This window comes from Arachis ipaensis, chromosome B3 (genome assembly GCF_059453495.1).
Source record: "Arachis ipaensis isolate K30076 ecotype BB chromosome B3, ASM5945349v1, whole genome shotgun sequence".
NCBI lineage: Eukaryota > Viridiplantae > Streptophyta > Magnoliopsida > Fabales > Fabaceae > Arachis > Arachis ipaensis.
The window spans coordinates 20,270,680-20,292,642 of NC_142438.1; the positions used below are offsets into that span (position 1 = coordinate 20,270,680).

The following is a 21,963-nucleotide window of genomic DNA, read 5'->3' on the forward strand; positions in this document are numbered from 1 at the left end:
CTTTCTTAAGGGCAAACCAATGTTCTTGTGATGGATAAGGTAATTTCATTGCATGATTTATATTCTATGGTATAATTGATTTTGATAGATATTAAGTTTTGGTAAAGATTCGATGTAAAAAAATTGTATCGCTTTATAACAAGTAAAAGCAAATTTTTATCTGAGAATTTACGCATCAAAATCAAGGACAAATTAAAATCATCAAGAAATCATTCATGCATGTAATGAAGAGAATAGGGCAAGAACAAGTCTAAGAAAGAAATTTAGTTTTTCTTGTCAAAGGTAAATCAATTTTATTTCTCAAGTTAAAAATCAGGTTTTATTAAAGTTCAAATGATTTTCAACCATAATTTCCAAATTTAGTGGATTATGGTTGATGTGGGACATTCCATAACGTTTTAAATTTAATTTTCAAAGAAGTATAGAAGGTATAGGATCCAACCAAATCATATCCAAGATGCAATAGTTTAAAAATACTCATTTTAAAAATTTTGAACATAGAGGATAGATCCCTATTTATTTCAGATAGAGGATCAATTCCTATGTGTATTTTAGACAAAAATTTCAAATTTTGAACTATGAATGAAGATGGTTTGCTATGCTTCTACAATATAAAGATCTTACTAAGAACGTGTGTTTTATACCACAAGACTTCTTCTGTCTACTCCCAATGAATATGTGAGTTTGGATGTGTTCGGTTGCTCGAGTGAATGACGGTTCGGATGGTGTCAGATCTGGAGCAACTGGTTGTATAAGGGGGATTAGGACCTGAACGCGAGCTCCTCGAGAAGAAAGGTTGCTTGAGTCGTCGGTGGGTCAGCGGGTGGGGCCACCTGCAAGGACACTCCGATGTTAAAGTCAGAGTCCGTACAATGAGGCGGCTAATTAGAATAATCAGAGTCCGTCTATCTAAAAACTTTTGCTAGCTGCCCAGATCTTCTCAATGGGATATAAAGTGGCACGCAGGTCACCTTTACATGCGGGTCGAATACCCGGCGGATCAATGGTCCGTAAGTGGATCCACGATCCTTGTTGAACTGGACCGGAATACAAAATATATAAATAAAAGTCTTTGGGTTGTGTTTCTTTTCATCACTTCTTTTAAATCTATATGCTATCATATTATATTGATCAAAATTTATATATTTTCAAAATAGTTTTCATCAAAATTTGAGGGATATCCTTGAGATTACTTATAGAGCTTCAATTATAGCCATACACTATCTAAAATGCTTACATATTTAGATTCTTGTCTTATCATATTGTGAAAGAAGAGTTGTGTAATTTTTCTCATTTGTTGAGCGAGTGTGATTCTCTAATTAGTGAGATTTTTGATACACTATAGTCGAAAGTAATACCGTGAGGTATATTAATTATTAACTATTCATAAAAAAAATACTTTAGTTAGGATTAGTTCAAATCTTTATTAGAGCAAACGTCTTTAAGGTGGAGCATGTTTTAATATACTAATGCTACGAATGCTGCGTTCGTGGTTGATTAAGTACTCAAAGTAAAGTATTTGAAGTTTGGAGTACTTCGAATCCTTAGAGCTGACGTTTCTACGTGAAGTTCGATTTAATGAACTAACAGTAAAAATTCTATATTTCTATAAATTGTATGAAAATATTCTTTATTTTAACAGTTTATCAAACACACTAAAAATTTGATAAATAAAAAAAAATTGACACCTTAATTAAAAGACTAATAACTCATTTTTATTAATTAATAATGATGTTTTTACTGCAACATTTGTCATTATGCACTATTTAAATAAGAGTATGCACTTGATTGTTCCACATAATGTATCAGTTGTCCACAATTTTAATCAAACTTTAAGAAATGATATAATTTTTGGTAGTGGGTTTTTACATATTATTGCTGTGGTTGTGTTATTAGACCTTAGAGTCTAATAATTAATGAACAAATAATATAATAATGCAAAATTTTATGAAAGTGTTTTAATCTTAATTATAAAATATATATATAAATAATTGAGATCCAACTACTAAAATTACTTATACACTTTGGTTCCTAAGATATCTGAAATGGATCCCTATTGTATTAATGTTCTAACCTTGTAAAAGTAGTTACTTCGATCAGATAGACCAAGGGAAAGTGGAAGGAATAAGCACCGTTGAATTAGAAATTGAACCACGTGCATCTCAAGAGTCTTCCTCCGGTACTATCCATTATTATTAATTGATGTCATCGCGCACTAAATGGGAACATAACATCATAGATTTTGACCTTAAACAATCGATCTTATTCTTATCTCAGTTCGCAAGCAACTTGTTTTCTGACCAGCAATAGTGTTACAACTGTTTCATTTGCTAAATTATATTCAATAAATTTTGCTAATCAGTTACCCTAATTAATAACTGCTAGGAGAATAGAATGGTATTATCAGAATCATGTTAAAATACACATGCGATTACTATGACTTCAATTTCTATATATTTTACTTCATCACTTATTAACTGTAAAAGATGATACCAATGATCTAAACTAATATTAACTTAAAAATAAATAAATAAACAATTTCAAAGTTTATAAGGACAAAGAATGTATTTTATTTTATAGTAAAAATCGTTAAAATAAACAATTAATTATAAAATTAGAATTTAATTTTGATATATTATTATTATAAAACAATTTTATATATGTACTAATTATGTGACGTTATTTTAATAAAAATAACTATTTTTAATTTTAATTACATAAATAATTATCTAAAAAAACAAAAAATATAATTAAATGACTATATAAAAAATTTTATATTATCAGTATATCAAAATTAAACATAATTAATTATTTACCTATTTAACAATAACTTATTACTATAATTTGTTTTTTATTATGTTTAGTAGTTAAGAATTGTTTGCACTATCAAAAAATTAAGCATGGAACAAGTTAAAGTTTACTTGTAAAAGCCCAATAATGATTTATGAAAATTAAACAAGTTGTCTTAGAGACTTAAACTACCGTAAATTCCTTTTTTTTTTGGGCAGAATAAATTCCAGTTTACACATAAACAAAAGACAAAAGACGTTGTCACAAAAAGAAGACAAAAGACTTTGCAAAGCCGTCTTATTATTTTTTATTTTATCATAACCTACATCCCTACAGCTACAACTTTCGTTTACAGAAGATATACATCGATGGATGTAACATGTCTATTGATGATTGATGAAAATGTTATACCTCAAGTGCTGACATCCTTGCCTATGACGTAAACGTAATTCACTAACTCTCAATGTCCGTAATCAAAATTCCATTCCGCTAAATATATACTAATTAAAATCAGTTATTAAAATTAATTATTAGTATAAAATATATATTAAAATTAAATATAAAATATATATTAAAAATAAATTAAATTATATATATTTATGTATAAATATTTAATAATTAATTTTAATGTATAAATAATATTTTTTTTAATTTTAAAAATTGAAGTAATAAAATTTTAAATATTTAATCAAAATTTAATTAAATTAATTCGAATATAATAAAATAATATATTTATATATGAAATATATTTTTTAAAATTATTTTATAATTTATTATTTTAAATCAATGAATTGTTAAAAATCAAATTAGTTTAACTAATTTATTGATTTTTTATTTTTTATTTTAATTTTAACCAATTTGCTGATAATTGCGTTTTTACTCTAAACTGAATTACTTTAGTGATCAATTTTCAAACGAATCAGTTCAATTCTCAAACACATGAAATTAAATTAATATAAATAAAAAAGAGTTTAATTAAAAAGAATTTTAAAAACGTATGTTAAAATAATAAAAATGTATTAAAATAAAATTATTTTTTATATTTCAGTAATTTCAATTATTAAATATATTAATATTTAAGAAATTACAATTTTTATCACTTAACTAAATCCTAAAATACCAATTTTTGGAGTTGGGTTTTATTTTAAATACAAATTTATTATAATATTTTTATTCAAAATATGAAGAGCAGGCATTGTGCAAGAATGATGAACTTTTAAAAAATAATATTTTAAAATTAATAATAAAAAGAAAAATAAATTATTTCAAAAAAAATAAATCTTCTCGATCTCTGCTTTTAATTGATATTGTAAAATATAATTTTTTATCATATATTTTTGAGTAAATATCATTTAGATTTTAATTGTTTATCCAAAAAATAAAATGTCTCTCTATAATTCAAAAATTCTTAAACCGTCCAACTAATTAGTTTAAGCGACTCTTTGTAAATAATTACCCACTAATGTGTTAAGGATCGCCTAAACTAATAACAAACTGTTTAAACCAGCTATGTTAGCTAAGGACCAATTAAAAATTTTTTAATTATGAAAAAATATTTTGTCCTTTGAATAAATAGTAAATGACACACACAATAAAAAAGTATTTACTCTACATATTTTCTATTTCTTAATAAGACAACAAAAAAAGGAAGGCATGTGAATAACTGAATATTTTACAATTCAAAAATTTTTACCATAAAAAACATATTAATGACAAACCTCGTGGATCGTGGCTGACTGGCTGTTGGGAAGGAAAGCAATCCTAAGGGTGAAACGAGCCTGTTTTGCCATTAAAATAATAAGAGAGCGACCAACCTTCCATCACATTCGTTAAGTAGTGCTGACATCATTCCGTGACGAAATCAGGTAAAGCTAATTCCGATGTCATTAGCAGCAACTTTACGGATAATAATTTATATAAAAGATTCTTTCTAAAATTAATCTGAATTATGTTTAGTCAATTAACTACTCATAATATCTTTTGGAAAAAATTTAGAGAGTCAATATTTAATCGGTGAAAAAAAAAAGTAATTTTATATTATTAGATATAATTTTATACTATTAAAAAAATAATTTATATAAATAAAATAAATAAGAGAAAGTGTTACGCAAATACAACATTTTGAAAAACCAGACACAAATGTAACAAACCTAATTATATGTAATCCGTGACACTCTAATGCGATTTCTGATTACGCCTAATCTGCTAGATCCTGTCGCTGATTACGTTCAAAAGCTGCAAACACATAAACTGCTACACCTGTAGCGATTTATGAATAGATGGGCCCAAAGTATATTCCGTGAGATCTTATGGTCTCAGTGTGGGGAACCGCCAAAAGATCCATGACTATAGTAATTGTAGGGGTCCCGCCAAGTTTGTGACGTTTCTATTGACCACCCTACACATGTATCGGTACAACCATGCCAACGCAGCTGAACCCAGCTATAGCTGCCCATGTCGTCAAGTCTCGCCACAAATGGCAACTATCGAAGGTGGAGCCGATTACCACTCTTGTCCATGAACAGTTGTGTCGACAGAAGCATCATAATATACGCACGTGCATATATGCGCACGGTCTCCTCGAAAGCATCGGCCGATAACACCCTGAACCTCTCATGGAACCATGTAAAGTGGACCGTGTATAACTTTCTCTTATCCGGTGGCGGAAGCTCACCAAATAACTCCTGGAACCACTCCCACGCCGGTCTGGCCCCCTCAATATGCAGGTGGAAGTCAGTCATGCACTCAGAAACAGGCTGGCCATCCACAGGCAGCCCCAGCTGATATGCCACATCTTGGAGCGTGATAGTACACTCTCCAAATGGCATATAGAAAGTGTGGGTCTCAAGCCATCAACTCTCGATAAATGCGCTGACCAAAGGTTCATCCAACCAGAACCAATGCGCGTTCAGCCTAGTCAGGTGGTACAACCCAACCCTCTCCAAGTAAGGTATGATCCTATCATGTAACGGCATATTCTGTTGCGTTCGGACGTTATAAATACATCGGGTTGGCTACATATTCAGAAATAAAGAACACCTAATCAATTTCTAACACTGACATCACCAAACCATAATTTATGTTTCAAGACATAAACTACCTAGGTTTTAAAATTACAAATTTATCATCTATAATTTAAATTTCAAATTCTCTACATTTAAATTTAAATTTTAAATTTCACATTTTAATTTTCAAAACCTAAACTAAACTAAGGTTCTATTTTCCTAATTAATAAATAACTTCCTTAAGATTAAATAAAATATATAGATATCATCCAATTGAAAGAGAAAAAAGAGACTTACCTCTTCATTGATGGTTCCGGCTACGTGAGCAACGCCGTTGAGCCGGTAAAACCGCTTTTCATCTTCCATGATTTCGCTTAATGGAACTGCTCCAAGAAACTCACCCTAAACCCACCATTTTTTCTCTGCCTTCTCTCTACTTTCTCTCTCTAAGTCCCTATCAACACTCATGAAATAAAATTCGCTACACCCTCACGCGGTTTTTATAGTGAGCCACTCCCTTCATAATTCGCTACAGGGTCTCGCGGAATATACTTTGGGCCCATCTGTTCATAAACCGCTACACGGTATAGCGGTTTATGTGTTTGAAGCTTCTTAACGTAATCCGCGACAAGGTCTAGCGAATTACGTGTAATCAAAAACCGCGTTAGGGTGTCGCGGATTACATATAATTAGATTTGTTGCATTTGTGTCTGGTTTTTTAGAATGTTGTATTTGCGTAACACTTTCTCCCATTTATATTATTTATGTAAATTATCTTTATTAAAAATACTAATAATAACTAAATGATGACTACACATTCTAAAATCTGTTGATCCTCTAACACTCTTCTATATTTTGATGTACACAGAAATATATTATTGATTTTAATTTTTCTTATTTTGGATAGAACTTTATTATCATAACCATCTCTTCTCTATCATGGTGTGGGTTTAAAATTGCTACCATTCTCATCTCTAATTCTAATTTTAATTTAGCACGACTTGATAATGTTAATGTTGTTCTTTCTTGCAATTAATTCCAAGTCTTTTTGCTTGCATTATTATAATGAATACCTCCTATTGCTATGCACTTTCGAAGAATCATGCTGCAAGAAAAGTAGAAAACGAAATAACCAAATAGGCCCCATAAAACTGTTACGGTGTTACCACACCTTTTTGTTTTGCGCTAACAATCAAGCCACCTGTAATGTGTAGAAAAAGCTTTTTAATTTCTTTTTTCTTTCTTTCTTTTTTTGGACCCAAACTTATTTCTTTTGGTGAATATTAAATTCATATCGTACATATATTTACCGATGGAAAGGAAAATGTGTCACGCAACACAGTGCGCACCTATGGAAAAAATGTGACTGAGTGATGTGAATATTAATATTTAAATTTGTTTTGGGAAATGACGTTTGAATAATCTTTAGAGGTTCTCAAGCAATATATTTTGATTGTTCAAATATATATAAAAAAATATTAGAAAGTTATCAAAATTTATTATTTTTAGTTATTATTTATACTACAATAATATAGACTATTTTTTAGGATTATTATGTATCAAAAAAATTAAAATTTGTTAAAAAAATAAATTTTGACACTATTTTAACAATGAAAAAAAATATGTTAATAAAATTTTTATCAAAAATAGTATTTTTAACATATAAGTAATTGTAAAAAAAGTTTAAATCTTATTTTGATAAATATTGGCCATCAAAAATAATTTGTATTTGAGAATATATTTTTTGTGATACTTATTAACCGTCAAAAATACTATTTATTTTGATACCTATTGACCATAAAAAATTCTCAACAAAAATTTTTAACAAAGAATGAGATAAGATCTTGAAACTGAAGAATAAACTGAGATTTTGAAGATGAAAAATGAGTAGTATGATCCCAAACTGAGAGCAGTGTGATGCCAAAATTGACGGAACTTAACGAAGAAAAGGAATAATGGAGTAAGTTGAAAATAAATGAGTGTTAAAATTGAGGAGTAATTTTCTACAATCAAATTATTCATCAAAAAAACATAGAGAATTTGACATTTGTGATATTTGTCAAAAATATATATTAATTTTTACACTTAACTATGGCTGTTAAAAAAAATCGTGTTAAAATAGCTCTCTTTTCTTGTAGTGTTAGTTATTAATTCAATTTTTTAATCTAATTTTTTAATTTAATAATCTAACAACATACTTTATTTTATATTTTTAAATAATGACTAATTAATAACTAAAATAATAAATTTTAATAACTTCTAGTATTTTCCTATATATAATTATTCTTTCTATAGTCGATTAAACTAATGTGTGTGACATAATTTTACCCAATAATATTATGCTTACCCTAAAATTAATGTCTATTTATGCATTTAGCCATTTACTAAATTTAAGAGAATAAAATGCACTAGATGATCAATGAAAGTCGATGGAGTTTACCAATACCATCATATGCTTGTGCTAGAATTCATTATTAAAATTGTAAAATAAACTTGGCATTGAGTTGATAGATGAGAATATACAATGAGAAGTATCTAGGCTAAATATAATTTAATCGTAATAACAAAATTAATTTAATTTAATTTTAAATTAAATAAACATAAAATTAATATAAAATATATTTTAACATCTCTTTTCAAATTCAAGTAGTATTTATTAAAAAATTGTTAGATTTTTTAGGTTCTCTTCTTATATGGAGAAAAAACTCAAATACTAGTATCCAACCCCATAAATAGTTGAAGTGACTGAGGTGAGTTAGGGTTGAGTGATAGAGTTCTCATTTGCAAGAACACCAAACACTAGAGAGAAGAGAAGAGAGAAAGTCATTTTCGCACATATACAAAGCTATCTCTATAAATTGGTCGCTGCAGATTCGTTAACTGTTGGATCGAGCTCAAATTTGGATAGTGTGTTCTATACACACCTGGTTCTTTATTTTCACCGTTCAGATCTTTGATTTGATGTCTGTAGTTGGGGATATTGGTCACGCACAGCAGCTTTATTTTTGTGGTATTTTCATCTTCTTGTTCTTGTTTTGTAAGTTTTGAAGTTTGGGTTGTTTGGCTTGTTGTATGCATGTTTTGTGCAGTAATTTGTGACTCTCTTATACCCTATTTTTCATCATAGTGAAGCTATTTCCTGGTCTTGGTGACTCGTGGTTTTTACTTCTCTCATTAAGGATATTTTCTACGTTAAAAATTTTGGTGTGTTAGCTTGTCTCTAATTTCTGGTTTATGTGATTTTTCTGCTGCTATTGGGTATTATTGTGCTGGTGTTAATACTTGTTGTGAGTGGATATTGTTGCTCCTCTAATTCTTACAAGTAGGGAATTATGTGTTTTATTCCTATCAATTGGCATCAGGTTCAGTTTTGGGTATTTAGTTATAACTTGCTTGAAAGATGGAGGCAAATAATTCTACTAGGATGATAAGTTTGAATAGCACTAATTACCATCTATGGAAGGACAAAATGAAGGATTTGTTATTGTTTGTCAAAAATCTACATTTACCTGTATTTTCTACACAAAAAATAGAATCTAAAACAGATGAAGAATAGGAGATTGAACACCAACAAGTTTGTGGTTTTATTAGGCAATGGGTGGATGATAATGTTTATAATCACATTGCTAATGAGACTCATTCTAAGGTTTTGTGGAATCAAATTGAATTCTTGTATGCTTCCAATGATGCTGATAATCAACCTGAGCTACCTGAAGATCCACCAGGTTTCCATCTTAGGAGGTCTACTAGAGAGCGACGACCTTCAACGAGGTATCTTTCTAATGAGTATGTGACATTTACTGATGGATATGTGACCTTGACTGATAGGGGAGAACCTAAATGCTATGCAGAAGCTATGGAAGGCGACGACAATAAGAAATAGTTTGATGCAATGCAAGATGAAATAAAATCCTTATATGATAATGAAACATTTGAGCTTGTGAAGTTGCCAAAAAGAAAGAAAGCTTTACAGAACAGGTGAGTTTATAGGTTGAAGCATGAAAAAAATTCTCAGTGTCCAAGGTACAAGGCTAGATTGGTGGTCAAGGGCTACAAACAGAAAAAGGGAGTTGACTATAATGAAATCTTTTCACCGGTTGTGAGAAGATCTCCTATTAGGACAGTTTTGAGTTTGGCTGCAAGTCTTGATTTAGAAATAGAGTAGATGGATGTGAAAATTGCTTTCCTTCACGGTGATCTTAAGGATGAAATTTACATGAAACAACATGAAGGTTTCATGGTAAAGGGCAAAGCAGATCATGTTTGCAAAATGAAGAAGAGCTTGTACGGCTTGAAGCAAGCTCCAAGATAATGGTACAAGAAGTTTGAGTCTGTTATGGCAGAACAAGGCTACAAAAAGACTACTTCTGATCATTGTGTATTTGTTAAATAGTTTTCTAGTAATGATTTTATTATCCTTTTGATATATGTTGATGACATACTTATTGTTGGTCAGAATGCTTCTAGGATTGATATGTTGAAGAAGCAACTTGCAATGTCATTTGCAATGAAGGACCTAGGCTGGCAAAGGAGATTCTTGGTATAAGAATCGAGCGTGATAGAAAAGAGAAGAAACTTTGGTTGTCACAGGAGAAATACATAGAGACAATGTTGCACAGGTTTCAAATGGAGAAAGTAAAGGTCGTTAGTACTCCTCTTACTACACACTTCAAATTGAGTTGCAAGCAAAGTCCATCAAGTGATGAAGAGAAGAAAGACATAGAAAAAGTTCCATATGCATCAACCGTGGGTAGTTTAATGTATGCTATAGTGTGCACAAGACCGGATATAGCTCATACTGTTGGTTGTGTTAGCCGTTTTGTTTCAAACCCAAGAAGAGAGCATTAGAATGCGGTAAAATGGATAATGAGATATCTTCGTGGTACTTCTAGCATGAAGTTGTGTTATGGAAGTGATAAGCCTATTCTAGTTGGTTACACTGACTCAGACATGGCAGAAGATATTGACTCTAGAAGGTCCATTTCAGGCTTCTTGATCAACTTTGCGGGTGGAGCTGTATCTTGGCAATCTAGATTGCAAAAATGTGTTGCTTTGTCTATTACCGAAACCGAGTTTATTGCTATTACCGAAACGTGCAAGGAGATGCTTTTGATGAAGAAATTCTTGAAGGAACTCGGAGTAATGTGTTGTTTTGTGATAGTCAAAGTGCTATACATCTTGGTAAAAACTCTACTTTTCATTCTCGATCCAAACATATTGACGTGAGATATCATTGGATACGTGATGTTTTGGATGCTGAGTTGTTGGAATTTAAAAAAGTTCAAACTGATGAGAATGGTTCTGATATGATAATCAAGGCATTACCAAGATGGAAATTTAAAGTTTGTTGCCTAATCGCTGGATTGGCGGTTACCTCCACATAGTCGTGAGGGGGAGATTTGTTGGGTTTTTTGGGGCTCCCTTCCTATGTGGAGAAAAAGTTCAAATGTTAGTATCCAAACCCATGAATAGTTAAAGTGGTTGAGGTGAGTTAGGGTTGAGTGAGAGATGTCTCATTTGCAAGAAGAATACCAAACACTAAAGAGAAGAGAAGAGAGAAAGTCATTTTCGCACATATACAAAGCTGTCTCTGTAAATTGGTCGCTGCAGATTCGTTAACCGTTGGATCGTGCTCAAATTTAAAAAGTGTATTCTACACACCGTTTCTTTGTTTATACCGTTCGGATCTTCGATTTGATGTCTGTAGCTGGAGATATTGGTCACGCACAGTAGCTCTATTTTTGTGGTATTTTCATCTTCTTGTTCTTGTTTTGTAAGTTTTGAAGTTTGGGTTATTTGGCTTGTTGTATGCACGTTTTGTATAGTAATTTGTGACTCTCTTGTACCCTATTTTTCATCATAGTGAAACTATTTCCTAGTCTTGGTGACTCGTGGTCTTTACTTCTCTCATTGAGGAGATTTTCTACATTAAAAATCTTAGTGTGTTAACTTGTCTCTAATTTTTAGTTTACGTGATTTTTCTGCTGCTATTGAGTATTATTGTGCTGATGTTAATACTTATTGTGAGTGGATATTATTGCTCCTCTAATTCTTGCAAGTAGGGCATTGTGTGTTTATTCTATCAAAAATAACATACTAAAAAACTAAAACAATATGTGAATAAAATTATAGAAGTTTGGAATAACTGCAAGATTGAATTTGGGGTATAGATAAAACTGTAAGAACAAAATGCAGACATAACTGCAAAGGACAAATAAAACTACAAAAGAACAGACAGAACGGCTAAAATTCAAAATGCAAAAAAAATTGCTTAAATTTAGTATTGTCCGTGACAAAAACAAGTATTGGAAAGGTGACTTAAATTTAGAACAAATAAGATGCCATAAATCTATGTTAAGAGCATAATTGAAGAAAATAGATGTAAAAAAACAGAACCAACACAGGTAAAGAACAAGATGGTGTTGATGATTGTATCATGATCAGATCATCGATCAGACGATAATTATTAAATAGGAACAATAGAAACATGAAGAAAACTCTTTCCTGCGAAAGAGTTTAATGCAATAAATAAATAAATAATGTCTTACCAACATATCCAAGGAGTTAGTAATAATAATTACAAAAAATACATTAACTTATTACTATGTGTTGAGTCTAAAAATGATCTTATAGTAATTTGTGATGATAAATATTTAATTAATTATATTGATTGATTGATTAATAGCTTGACCTAATATATTATAAAATTTTAGCTTTAAAATTGATATAAATATTTATTTGGTGTTAAATTTGAAGAGATTGTTATTGCAAAAAATAAAAAAGGAAACATATAACAATAATGATGATTATGAACAGTAAACAAGGGATAGTTGAGAACATTGCAGTAATTAGAACAAATTTAGAAAGAATCATCCATTAAAAGTAAGATTTAAAATGATTATAAAAAAAGTGTGTTGCTGCTAAAAGAAATAATAGTATTATCTTTTAAGGAAAGATTTACAGGTGCATAAAAAAGGAAAAAGCATCTAGTTTTCAATGCAAATTAATCTACTGCAATAACTAGCATTAACTTGATTTTTGGATATAAGTTGAAGAACCAGATTTGAGAAAACTCAAGGAGAACAATTAGAAATCAAACATTCTATGATTGAATGTCTTTTTTCTTCACGTTAGTTTGAATTTTATATCTAGTTTCAAGTCATTCTAGTACTAAGAAAACGGCATATAATCTTGTGAGAGAATATTAAAAAAAAGAAAAATCTATAAGTGATAAATCTTAAACTAAAAAAAAAATACAACACAATTTTAGTCTTGGTTTGTTTTGTTTTTGGAAAGTTTGTTTGGTTTGAAAATTAGTTTGGGAAACACAGCATAATGCTTTGTTTGTCTTGACATTGAATCGGTTTATTTTGTTCATCTTTGTCTTTATTCTAATCTTGATATTGGTTATTATAATCTTGAATTGGATATAGTAAAATAATTTTGTCATTATTATAATAGAGACTAGACGTAAATCTCATTACACTTTGAATTTGAAATTAAACTAAAAAGTAATGCTAGGTAGACAAAAAAAAATAGCCAGAACTTATCTTATTTAGCATTAATTAATTATCGCAACAATTAATGAATACTAAATAAGGTAAGTTATGGCTGTTTTTGGCTGATTTTTTTTTGTTACCAAACATTTCCATAAACTAAAATACTTGTCAGATTATTTTCTCTACTTTCTTTTCGCTTATCTTATTAAAACCGAAAAATGTTCTATTTACTTTGTTTCACGTTTCTAATTTACAAAAAAATGCCTTGATTCAGATCCCCATTTCTCAAGATCCATAAAACCTTTACTATGTGCTAGTCAATCTTTGTCGATAATATATTTGGTTTCGATGCGTGCCAAAGGACACGAATGTTTACCCATTGCTAAATCATTGGTAAAAGCCTAGCAGTCGATAAAAATTTGTCATCAGAAATTATTTTTTTTTTTTTGAGAAAGTATGAGGAGCCAATGGAATATTTATACAATGTGTACAATAGAGGTTTAGGGAGTATTAGAGATATAATCATTAGTATTACATTTTTCCATCAGCTGAAGCTTTTGGGATGAGTGGTATCATGACATGGTATTAAAGCGCTAGATTTAAAAGGTCAAGAGTTCAAATAGTCCATTGTCTCCCTAGTGAGATCTTATAATTTATATTTAAGTAATTCAATAATAATAAAAAGAGTCAAATAATACCCTTACCGTTAACAATTTTTCTGTGACTTAAACATAGGAAATTAAATTAACGGTAAAATATTACACTATTTTAAAATAATACTAATATTCAAAGCTACAAGTTTTTTTAAGTCTTACACTACACACACTCATTGCACTCAATACACCATAAAAGATTCTATATTTCACTCTTGAGATTTAAACTCTGGTACAATTTGATGAGAGATCTATAAATCCTTCATCCGTGTCAAACCTCAAGCTACGAGCTTCTTAAACCATCTTGGTAACATTTCTTGGATACAAGGGCCCCTTCCAAATTTGCATCTTTTATATTTTGTTGAACACCCCTTCTTTTTCATAAACATTTCTGTTCAATTTCTGTTCTAATAAAAAATTACTCACAATGATAAAAGAGAGGTTGAATAAAAAACTATTAGTCACTCGTCATTTTAGAATCGGATAAAAATAATGTATTTATAAGAATTTCGATAATCAAATCAGTATGAGATTAAAAAATATAAAGATTAAGATTAAAAAAAATACTTGTGACCCAGTATTTATATCATTTAGTAGCTAAAAGAATCTTTTTTTAATTCTGACTCATTTGATAGAATATGTTCTTAATTTTAGACATGCCATTGTTAATGTTGTAAGTGTGATAAGTAGTATATGAAATTAATTTCATATTGAAAAAAAGTAAAACAGAGTGCGAAATTTATAAAATAAGAGATTCATTAACTTACTACTGTCCAACAACAACAACCCAAAATGGGAGCCGGACCATGTCAATTTCTAATTGCAAAATACTTTATTGTATGTACTTCCAAAAGAAACCATACATTAATAAAAATTTCACTATAAAAGTCTTAGTTCGCTTACAATGCCAAAATAGTTAAATTCAGCTTTCATAAATTTGGAAGTCCTCAACAAAATGTATCCAAAATACTTTTCAATTTCTTTTTTCAACAAAAGAGCGAACATTTCATAAATATAAAAAAGGGTCATCTAAAAAGAATATCATTTCATATAAAAATAATTGGAGCAAGATACATACACAAATTAAGCCATTGACATGGCATTTGTCTTTATTCGTGAATATTTGTGTAAAATAGACTCCTACAAACTTTAGTGGGTCCATGTTTCTTTTGGGTCATGATGATTGGATATGTCAGAACACATGATACGCGTTTCATTCCAAAACAACATCACCAACACACTATATTTATACTTGGAGGGTACTCTTATCTTTGTTGCTCTGATTTAATTTCTGCACTTCACTTTTTGGGTTAAGAAATGGTGAGAGCTCCATACTTCGATGCGAATGGAATAAAGAAAGGTGCCTGGAGTGAAGAAGAGGATAAGAAACTTACTGCTTATGTTGAGAGATATGGTCACCCTAATTGGCGTCAACTCCCAAGGCTTGCAGGTATTATAGTGTTTCTAATTAATTATTATAATAATCTATGTATCATTAGTGTGATTATGAAATCTTTTGATGCATTCATTTGAATTGCAAAGCTACGATAATTTGCTCTGTTAATTACATAGGTTTGTTGAGATGTGGAAAGAGCTGCAGACTTCGTTGGATGAATTACTTGCGGCCAAATCTAAAGAGAGGGAACTACAGCCAAAAGGAAGAGCAGCTTATCATGGATTTGCATAAACAACATGGAAACAAGTATGGATTTTATCTTTTATATTCACTAAAATTTTGTATCCAGATTAAATTTTCTTGCATTCATGTGCTGGTTATTATCTTTTTCTTCTTTATGGAGAAAATCACCACATAAAATATGACTCATTTAACAAAAATATTTAGAAAATAATAAAAAATTAACTAAAAACATTTTGTATTTTTTTAGCTACTGTTTATTTATTTTGTATTTTAATTATTATTCAATTAATTGAGTGATAATAAATATATAATTATAAACATTGCATATATAAAATTATGAATCTTAAATTAAATAAAATAATTTTTTGTTGCAATCTCTCTAGCATTATTATTGCTAATTTAACTTATTCAAGTGATGATTTGACACTCATTTAATTATTGTATGGGGTCTTTTAATTAAAGTCGCCTAAGTGTCATGAATTAAAAACTAGATAACATTGATAGCAAGTTTTGTTCTGATGTAGACAGACTCAACTAAAACCAGCTTAAATGAAATTAAATGAAATTATTATTTTAAAAAATAAAATAGAAAAAAAAACACTTAGCATAAGGAATATGCCCCTGGATTTCAACCATCATCCGAATGGTCGTGCAATAATTTTTGTTTATCCTACATAATCTTATGGCCCCATTTATTTAAGATGAAATATGAATTCAATTTAAAAAAAATATTAAAAAACTATCTATTTTTTATCATTATTTAACTTTTAATTCAATTTTTTTAGTTTAATTTTTAGTCTAATAATTCAACAATATATTTTATTTCATACTTTTAAATATTAATTATTAATTAATAATAAATTTTAATAATCATTTATCATTTCTCTTCTGTTTATATAATAAGACAAAACTTTTGACTCTGATATTGTTAGTCAATTTTATTTATTAGTAGCACAATAATTGAATGAAGTGCAATGTTGTGTTTTTCAGATGGTCTCTGATTGCTGAAAATCTACCTGGAAGAACAGACAACGAGATCAAGAACTATTGGCATAGCCACCTGAAGAAGTTCCAAAACTGCAATGTGAACAACACATCAAGTGATGATGATGATGATGATGATTTGAACAAGTCCAAGTCTTCTTCTCAGAATACCAAAGAACATGAAAGACCAAAAAGTGAAGTCCTTACTTTTACTACTGATGATGATAACGATGATGATTCACACCATATCTTGGAAAGTTCGTTGTCCAATGTGACAACCGAGTCTTCCTATTCATACACTGAAGAAGAAGAAGACAACAAGGGCAACAACAACAACAACAACGCATGGCTCTGCTTTTCCTCTGGTCATGAAGAAGAATCAAATAGGGAAGAAGATAGGTTTGCTTCGTGGGGTGCAACAACTTTGTTTGATGAGTTTGGTTCCAGTTTTTGGACTGAACCATTTATTTCAGATGATGCTTTTAGTCAAGATTACAATTACATTTTGTATGATAGAGAAGATCCTTTTTTCATTTGATAAAAATATACCCCTTTTGTTTGTTTTAAATTCCATTGAAACTACTGCCATCTGAATTCTAATTTCAAAACCTTATTAATCTCATTCGATTCTAAGAGACCAAGACTCCAATTGAAAATCTTAGTCATTCCAACACAATAATCTTTCTTAACTGAATAGATCTAATTATTAAAGAAACAACCACTTTTATCCATCCTTGTTAAAGAGCTATAATTTGGAAATGGTTACATTGACAAGAACAAACAAAACTCTCATGGTAAATAGAAAGCGTCTCTTTATTAGTTGATGTTGATTAGTAGCGCAACGGACCTTTCTAAATCATAGCCGAATATCCTCGTATGTAGATGCGCAGCTAAGATAGATTTGTAAGAACAAACTAAATTGAGTTGATCCAGTGTTATTAGCTCATTTGTCTATTTAATTAAGTATTGGGAGGTTAAATTTTAGGTGAATGCTATTCTACTCTCTTTAAATTAATATCTAAGTTATCTTTTCTGATGTGTCATATTTTAATTGGGTGTTTATTTTAACCTGAGTTACCTTCTCTACTTTTTCGTCGTCGTTGTGCCTCTCAAACATCACATTCTCATTGGTGTTTCGTTTTCACTTCCCAAATTATTCTTCTAGAAAATGTACTCCAACTTTCTCTAATTACGTTTACTCTTTCCCACTCTTTCGTCGTCATCATTATGCCCTCCCAAACATTAACGTTTTTCTCTTCTCAAATCATTCTTTTAGAAAAGATACTCCAACTTTCTCTAATTGCGTTTACTCCTCTCCATTGTACTCCTTCATCGTGGTCGTTACGCCTCCCAAGCATCACCGTTTTATTGTGTGTCTTGTTTTCTCTTCTCAAATCATTCTTCTAGAAAAGATACTCCAACTCTCTCTAATTGCGTTTACTTCTCCCACTCTTTTGTCGTCATCGTTGTGCCTCATAAGTATCACCGTCTTATTGGGTGTTTCATTTTCTTCTTCTGTCAGCCCGTCATCGTCTTCCAAGATATTATTAACTCATGAGATTAAAGTAACTCATGTTAAAATAAACACCCAATTAAAATATAACACATCAGAGAGAGTAATTTACATGTTACTTTAGAGAGGATAGGATAGCATTCACCTAAATTTTATTTTGTGTATATAACAACTATATTAACTAACGATAAATTCTTAAATGAAATTTTGATTCTCATTGAATTAGTCGTTGGCCTTCCAAAGAAAAAAATATCATAAAAAAATATTTGTACAAGCTAAAAATTAATTTTACACAGAAAAAGAGAATAAATAAAAATTTTAGACGGACAAACTAAATTTAGATATAATTTATAAAAAAAATTGAATATTTAAAGGGATCTTTTCTTAAATGAATTTACGTCTACTAAAATTTTAAAAATTAAATTTGTCATTAAATTAATAGAACTAAAAATTTAAAAAATATATATTTTATTATTTTTAATCTTTAAAAAATCGTCTTTTTTATTTGGTTGACTAAAACTAAATCGTTTGATGACCAGTTTCTTAATTAACCTAGTCAAATTAGGCAATTCGATTTTGTTTTCTGAAATCCTAGCCTCCACTAAATCAAAAAGATAAAGAAGGTATGTTGTAACTTTTTGAGATATATTACCATTTCACATATTCACCGGTTAATTTGGTATTGGAATATATATTGATATACTCAATCCATATCTCATTTAGCAAATAGATCAAAATTCATCTCACCTTTGCTTAATAAGAACTATAACTTGGGAATGGTTACATTTGGAAATGGGTGACGATATAAGAACACAGTTTTAAAAAGCTATTGGTGGGTGAAAAAAGAAAAGTTGAAGGATCTTTTCCAGGATTATACTCTGATCTATTTTATTGCAAAAGGAGTGTAGAATATATGAACGTAGATTTTGGGATGGATGGTCATGGATTTGGAGCTTGAACGGAGGAGCCATGTGTGAATGATGAGAATGCGAACTTTAATTTTGCGAGACTTGCACCTGATGATATATGCGAACTCCTGCAAATGACGTCGTTTTAGTTTTCAACGATATCGTATCAACTCTCTTTTAGTATAGATGTCTATCATTCTTTTCTTTTTTTTTTCTCCCAAAACAAGTGATATAACGTTTAGAGTTTATACCACAAATTTTAAATCCTAAATAGCTGGTAATCTTAAAACAGTTGTTGCTAATTCCCGCCTCCTCAATATATATGTTAAGATGTTATTATGAATATAATATTTTTTTTGATAATTTATAATAATATCTTAATGATATATTGATGTTAAATTACAAACGAACTTTTCATTTTTTAATATTTTTAATTATATAAAATATTTAAAATATTTTTTTGTGTTAATAATTAATAATATATACTGTTATTTCTAGCTCACTTAAAAATTATAGATAAAAAATAAAATTAAACATATCAATATATGATAATATTTAAGTATATTTTTATTTTTTTACTAAGATATAATTGTATATGCAAAACATATACACATATGTCTAATGAATATCAACTATATATTTTATCTAAAATGTATTTGATATACAGACACGACAATTTTCAATAAAATAACCATACTTCATACCTAGATAGTTACGACAAAATAACCTTCGAAGTATCATCACATGATAAAGATTTTTTCTCATATTACTCGTGGATATTTGATTGTTCTACGAAAAAATTATTATTTTGACTCCCAATAAATTTAATTTCTAACAAAATGACTTTTAAAATAAACTATGATATATTTATTTTCAATAATAAGATGATATCAATTCAACAAATTTACCAAATATAAAGAGATATATATACTCGAAAAAAGAATTCTATAAATTGGATATTATAATATTTTAGAGTATCTTTTATAATTTATTTCTTTGTTAAGAAATAAAAGATATTACTTTGATATATATCTTGTATAAATTAAAATAATAAAATATTTTTAAATTGAATTGTTATATATTAATTATGTTATATATGAATTTAATTAGTATTAGTTTACTCTCCACAACAAATAAAAATATATATTAAATTTTTATTTTTTGGAATTATTTATTTAACTAAGAAAGAGATAGTATAATAAGAAGACCATAAAGAAAGTGAGAGAGATTTGACAATAGCCACTTTCAACGTGGTAATTGCCTCTACCAGAGATAATAATTGTTCGTTGCTAAAACATGCGAAAAGTTTTTGTGGGTAAACTAAATACAAAAATAACTAATATTTTATAGAAATAAAAAATATATTGAGATGCCTGCTACGATGGAGAGGAAAAATAGTGAAAAGATGAAGATTCGTCTTTATAAGTTGTGACTTGATTCAATTATTCAACATACATTCAAGTTAATTAGAAATTTATTGATTTAATTGGTTTGCATGTACATACATTAGTTGGTAATTAAAGTAATTAGTTAATTAATTTTTAGATATTTTTAATAAGTTAATTAAGTTAATTGAGAAAATTGTTAATTGGCTAGATATGTATATATTCCCATAATGTAACTAATTGCAGTGATTCTTTTTTTCCTGTTTAATTCATTTTTCTCTAATTTCACATTCAAGAACCTTCTTTACATTCTCTTTTTCTTCATCTTAGTTCTTCCCTCCTCCTCTCTCTTTCTTTTCGGATTCTTTAACTTCTCAGCTTCATTCATATCTTTTCTCTAGAACTCACTCAACAGAAATTGATAAGAGCTCATCACTCCTGTGCACATTTTCATATAAGTAGTTAAATACATTTTTAAAAAAAATATTATTTTATTTTTAATAATTTTTTCAAATAAATTAAGCATTTTTATCATAGAATTATCTACAAGAATATATTAAAATTTAAAATTCAACAGATATAATATAAAACTTAATCTATTAGTCCTTTTTCTTAAATTTTATTTAAATAAATCTTTTTTAAGAATTTCGATATAATTGGTCTTTTTTTAATAATTAGCTCTTGTTATTGGTCTTTAAGATTAATTTATCTAATGAGTCACAAAATTTTAAAACAACCGTTATTATAAAAATTAACTCATATAATAAAAGAATTTAAAATTTTATAATTTTTTTTTCAGGTATTGATTACTCTTTTGTAAGTATTATTTTCATGAGACTCATAATCATAATATACGGGTGACAATTCTATTCTGCAGTACTTCACTCAGTGACATCTCGTTCGGCGTTTTGTTATTCAAAATCCTTTGCAAATAACTCTTTTTTATTGGTTAAGTCTTTATGAAAGTACCAATATAATGAACTACAAAAACTTACAAAAAGTATCGCTACAAAAACTAATTAATAACTCATATGGTGATAAAATCTAAAATTTTATAATACTCTTTCTCAAGTGTTTCTTCCTCTCCCAATATAAGACTCTTTTTCAGGTTTTAGTCTCATGACTCGTAACATTATATCTCTAATCTTAATTTGCAAAAGGTATGGGTTATCCGATCCTTCCCGTTAAACTTCCGAGCTTACTCTTCAGTCTTCAACTGTAGGTCTATTAATATAATAATAATAATAATTAATAAAGAAGGAGAGAGAGTAGAAGTGTCACGAGTCACGACTACTAAAAGGTGGTTTCAACCTATATTATTAGTAGAATAATATATACTAATGCATGCCTTTAGTTTTTTTAATAATGGATTTGATCAACTGCGGGTTCTATCTCTATCATCGATTGAATTATTTTATTTTGGAAAAGACATAGTGACCCGGAACGAATAAACATATGGTCCGTGTTCCATATTCTTTTTCCAAATTAACATTCTTCTTTTTCCAAATCAAAGGATATCCCTTACACACAAGCTAAGTGGGATACATATCTTGATCTTTATGTTCTTCCCATGGATCACGTTGATAT

General features: G+C 29.1%; 1 protein-coding gene across 1 annotated transcript; it reads left to right on the plus strand.

The window, feature by feature from the left end:
* The first annotated feature begins 15,215 nt into the window (after positions 1-15,215).
* On the plus strand, positions 15,216-17,138 carry LOC107634260 (uncharacterized). The gene is made up of 3 exons (XM_016337812.3): positions 15,216-15,397; positions 15,520-15,649; positions 16,577-17,138. The coding sequence occupies exons 1-3, from the start codon at positions 15,265-15,267 to the stop codon at positions 17,106-17,108; spliced, it is 795 nt and encodes a 264-aa protein (XP_016193298.1). The 5' UTR covers positions 15,216-15,264; the 3' UTR covers positions 17,109-17,138.
* The last annotated feature ends 4,825 nt before the right edge of the window (positions 17,139-21,963 follow it).

Excerpts from the sequence above, each read along its gene's own strand:
- LOC107634260 (XM_016337812.3), top strand. The coding sequence starts at position 15,265 with ATGGTGAGAGCTCCATACTTCGATGCGAATGGAATAAAGAAAGGTGCC. Across the intron at positions 15,398-15,519 it reads TCAACTCCCAAGGCTTGCAG|GTTTGTTGAGATGTGGAAAG; the intron begins GTATTATAGTGT and ends TTAATTACATAG. Across the intron at positions 15,650-16,576 it reads CATAAACAACATGGAAACAA|ATGGTCTCTGATTGCTGAAA; the intron begins GTATGGATTTTA and ends TGTGTTTTTCAG.